The sequence below is a fragment of the Pinus tabuliformis genome, chromosome 4_1 (assembly GCF_031772625.1).
Source record: "Pinus tabuliformis cultivar Carrire ecotype Pingquan chromosome 4_1, CPIR1, whole genome shotgun sequence".
Lineage (NCBI taxonomy): Eukaryota > Viridiplantae > Streptophyta > Pinopsida > Pinales > Pinaceae > Pinus > Pinus tabuliformis.
The window spans coordinates 536,453,423-536,458,269 of NC_142303.1; the positions used below are offsets into that span (position 1 = coordinate 536,453,423).

At 39.6% G+C, this 4,847-nt stretch overlaps 1 protein-coding gene across 1 annotated transcript; it reads right to left on the reverse strand.

The window, feature by feature from the left end:
- Positions 1-1,390: 1,390 nt before the first annotated feature.
- On the reverse strand, positions 1,391-4,561 carry LOC149176950 (aquaporin PIP2-2-like). Its single transcript, XM_089423244.1, has 4 exons — positions 3,620-4,561; positions 3,235-3,530; positions 1,831-1,971; positions 1,391-1,739 (listed from the first exon to the last, which is right to left on the reverse strand). The coding sequence occupies exons 1-4, from the start codon at positions 3,657-3,659 to the stop codon at positions 1,629-1,631; spliced, it is 588 nt and encodes a 195-aa protein (XP_089279370.1). The 5' UTR covers positions 3,660-4,561; the 3' UTR covers positions 1,391-1,628.
- Positions 4,562-4,847: the final 286 nt, after the last annotated feature.

The window sequence follows — 4,847 nt, forward strand, 5'->3', positions numbered from 1 at the left end:
TACTTATCAATTTCTGTTTCAGAATGTATGAACTGTGCTAACTTACCATTTTTTCTTTTGTGAAACAGTTTGATAGGGTCTTATTTCTTCTCTGCGACAACGTCATTTCTTCTTCGGAGCTTCTTTTGTGAAACAGTTTGATAGGGTCTTATTTCTTCTCTGCGACAACGTCATTTCTTCTTCGGAGCAGTCGCTCTTTGGTGTAGGGTTATTTCTTCCATTCTTTGGTTCTTTGGTACAAGGTTGTTCCGCTCTTTACTTTGGTGCACTGCTTTCTTTCATTCTTTAGTACAAAGTCGTTACGTTCTTTACTTTCTTTCACTCCTATTGAACTGTCAAACCATAATAGCTCGTTGGCCTTGGTGAAACCGATCCCTCTGGAGGTCCCGAAGATGTCGTCCTCCACCTTAGGCTTCTCCTCGCACACCGCCACCCGACCTGCCCTCCCCTTCTTGGGCAAGGCGACTGCCTTTTCTTTGTGCCGGAACAACGCCACCATCTTTGCAGTGCGAGTCTTGAGCCCCTAGCATTGCCGCTCCGTAGCTCTCCTAACGGTGCCCATGATAACTCAGCGGCATTTGGCAGCCGAATCTTGAGCCCCCCCGCAACGGGCAATGCGGGCCGCTGGCTGAACCCTGCTATTCCTCCTACATAACTGGCCGTAACACCTTTACATGGGAGAACCGACTGTAACTGGCCGTAACACCTCTACATGGGAGAACCGACTGCGCCATCGTCGTGTTAACTAAAGACACAGATCAGTGTAGCGAACCATATTGAACTGTCAAACCATAACGTAAAGCAGTGGAATGGATAGGTTCTTTGCTTCGCTACACTCCTATCAAACTGTAAATCAAAGCAGTAGATTAGAAGCAAATGGGTGGTGAAGCAGGTATGTTAGAGACCAGTGGTGAAGTTGATTAGAGACAAGTGTTGTGCCAGGCTCCATGGCGTGTCAAAGAGCTATCATGCACATGGCAAAAGGCTAACATGCAAGAGTTTTTCTCTGCTGTGGGGCACGATTTAACATGAAATTTGTGTAATACACATGACATCAAAGTTTGGTTAAAGTTACATTCACACTCAGAGAACAGATCACATTTGATACCTGTATAATACAAATGAAATTAAAGGAACGCCGACATCCACACTCAGAGAATGGATCACATTTGATACCTTTATAATACATCTCATCTGGCAAAATAATAATTGATAGAGGTAACCTTCACTTTGGAATTTTTGGGCAAAGAAAATACGATAGCCATGAAAATGCCAAATAATGACAAGAATAGCACTGTTTATAAGACATAATCCTGACATTTCTGGGCAAAGAAAATACGATAGCTATGAAAATGCCAAATAATGACAAGAATAACACTGTTTATAAGACACAATCCTGACATTAGAAATGTTTGGCGGACAAAATACGATTGGAATCAACTTGCCAAATAAGGACAACAATACTTTTTGCCATCGTATCAAATTTATTTTAGCATCTATTGATGCCTATTCTAAGATTAACATCCGGCGTACGTGAAATATTGGCCCCTCAAAACATACAACATCTAAAAGCAAACACAATTTTTACAACACAAATGCATCCGCATGAACAAAGTCCAGTTTCTGTATTAAACATTGTTGGGTTCCTTGCTGTGCCATTTCAGGGATGCTCGGATAACGTATTTGTGAAATGCAGCAGCTACCGTAGCTCCAATAAGAGGACCAACCCAGAAGATCCACTGCAATGTAAGAATCAAAATTTAATTCCATAAAATCTGCAATACTGATAAATAGAAAACAACAGAAAGGAGACTATTATCCTCTTCTTACATGGTCGTCCCAGGATTTCTTATGGCCATAAATCACGGCTGCTCCAAAGCTTCTGGCAGGATTGATGCCCGTTCCAGTGACGGGAATGGTTGCCAAGTGTACCATGAATACAACAAAACCAATTGAAAGCGGAGCCAAAGCCTGCGCCAATCAGTATATTAGCATCTATTAATAGATTAAATAATCAGTGTATTATACATAATAATAAAATTGCTTACTGCATACACGTTCAAGAAATGGACAATGATAACGTACAGGCAAGGTTCACATGGAAATTCCTCACCAGAAATCGTTCACATGGAATTCCTCACCAGAAATCGTCGAGGGCGAGGTGCACATCCCATTTCCAAAAGAAATAGTCCGACTGGAAATTTCACTTCCAAGGAGAACATTACGATCTCTCTCATTTATAAGACGGAATCTTAGGAAGGGCAGAGCACGGAACCTGTTAGCTCATACTGTGGTCAATACACTGGTGATTGTGTAAAGAGTAGAAACTGAGATACCAAGCTGGTTATCACACAGGCTTGTTAGGTTTTTATATCTTATTTTGAATGCAAGTTTCAGAAATATGAAATTCCCACTTTTAGATTGCCTTAGGTTTTTATATCTTTGGAATATTTTCAGGAATTTACAATACTATTCAATATTTAAAAGTATTGAACTTATTCAGCATACAAATTCCTGCTGATTCCTATGAGATTTAGAAATATTCTCCAAATTTACAATCAAAATAAGAATAACCACTTTTTGATTACCTACTTTTAAATAAAATAAGCTTTTATATTTTTCAACTTGCCCTATTTGAATAAAACAAGTTAACTTTTACAAACAGATTTCTTTTCTCAACATTTTGTCCACATCCAGCAAAACATGTCGAAATGATGATTCAAATTGCTGCAAGGAAGGTTTTTATATCTTTTCATAGTACCCAACTGTGAGTGAAACTAAACTTAAAGTTAAAGAAAACTGATTTTCTTCTCAATATTTTCTTCAAACTCCGGTTAAAATAAATCAAATTGGCATGATTCAAAATGCGTAACCGAGTTACTCAGATGCAGATGTAATCTAAAAAATCATACACAACCTATTGTTATTATTCAAATTTTAACTTTTCATGGTAGCATTCAATCAATGGAAGGGGTTGTTTACTCTTTTGATTATAGATTTCGAAAATGTTAATATTTGGAATGTTACAGATAAAAGCGAAGTGAAACCATAAAATTACTTTTATCGATAAAATTTCAAAATATTTTTCGAATCTAAAATCAAATTAATTTCAAGCCCTAACTACACATTTAGTTAGTTAGTCGACCGCTTTTCGATCTGATGCTACGAGATATTTCTATATAGAGATACAGAAATACGATGTTTCAGATCTGAAGTATCTATAATAAAACGTACAGGAACGTGAGAGTCGCGGGCGTTGCTCTTGATGTCGGTCGCATAGAAGACGGTATACACCAAGACGAAAGTGCCAACTATCTCTGCGGTGAGAGCTGTTTCATTGCCGTATCCCTTCGGCACTGAATTCGCTCCTCCCCCGCCACTAGAATAGTAAGTTTTCTGCAACGCTTTCACCATCCCTGCCCCGCAGATTGCGCCCAAACACTGTGCCACCATGTACAAGACTGCTCGATTCAGAGTCACTTTCCGAGCAACAAACAGCCCGAACGTGACCGCGGGGTTTAGATGCCCACCTGCAACAACATTATATGGTTTTGTCAAATCAAATATCAACGAATTCAGGGAAGAAAAAAATCATTAATTACTATAATAAGATTACCACCTGAAATTCCAGCGGTGCAATACACGAGAACAAAGATCATTCCGCCGAAGGACCAGGCGATACCCAGGGTACCCACGCCTCCACACGGACTCTTATCGTTAGCATTCCAGAAGCTCTCCTAACGGTGCCCATGATAACTCAACGGCATTTGGCAGCCGAATCTTGAGGCCCCCCGCAACGGGCAATGCGGGCCGCTGGCTGAACCCTGCTATTCCTCCTACATAACTGGCCGTAACACCTCTACATGGGAGAACCGACTGCGCCATCGTCGTGTTAACTAAAGACACAGATCAGTGTAGCGAACCATATTGAACTGTCAAACCATAACGTAAAGCAGTGGAATGGATAGGTTCTTTGCTTCGCTACACTCCTATCAAACTGTAAATCAAAGCAGTAGATTAGAAGCAAATGGGTGGTGAAGCAGGTATGTTAGAGACCAGTGGTGAAGTTGATTAGAGACAAGTGTTGTGCCAGGCTCCATGGCGTGTCAAAGAGCTATCATGCACATGGCAGAAGGCTAACATGCAAGAGTTTTTCTCTGCTGTGGGGCACGATTTAACATGAAATTTGTGTAATACACATGACATCAAAGTTTGGTTAAAGTTTCTATCTATTAATACACAGACATCAAACTTTAACAAAAGTTAAGTGCCTCCCTTTACTTTTGTTTTCCTTTCAGACTTTGGATAAAAATTCTTTGGATCTCTAACATTGCCTCGGGACATGTGAGGTCTCCAATAAGAGGTCAAATGCTAAACTTTGGTTAAATTTTTTGTGAAGCCAAATTGCCAGCGGAAACTTTCGTTAAATTTTGGTAAGAAGAAAAAATGTTGCGCAAAAGAATCGATTAATGGGCAGTGAACGACCAAAAACTTAGGACAAACTAACTTATGTTCAGCTCGGAATGTCTTGAAACCTGCGAAGCCGGCAATAAGACCCTCAACTTTGTTGCCCAATCAGAAATTAGATAATAACATTTATATTATTTTTTAATATGAAAACTTTGGTTAAAATCGTGATGCACATCAATATTCTTGGTCAAACACAGGATTAATACCCGGTCAACGCCAAATCGATCGCTATTAGTCCCAGGCAGGGACTAATAACAAAGATATTCACTTTTCTCGATATTCACTTTTCTCAGTGCAGTGCTAATTGTTGATCCCTCAAGAATCCCCTTGAAATCACTTTCTTTCCTTGTATTTGATTTTGCTTCATTTTATTTTAA

Excerpts from the sequence above, each read along its gene's own strand:
- LOC149176950 (XM_089423244.1), bottom strand. The coding sequence starts at position 3,659 with ATGATCTTTGTTCTCGTGTATTGCACCGCTGGAATTTCAG. Across the intron at positions 3,531-3,619 it reads TTGCACCGCTGGAATTTCAG|GTGGGCATCTAAACCCCGCG; the intron begins GTGGTAATCTTA and ends ATGTTGTTGCAG. Across the intron at positions 1,740-1,830 it reads AGAAATCCTGGGACGACCAT|TGGATCTTCTGGGTTGGTCC; the intron begins GTAAGAAGAGGA and ends CTTACATTGCAG.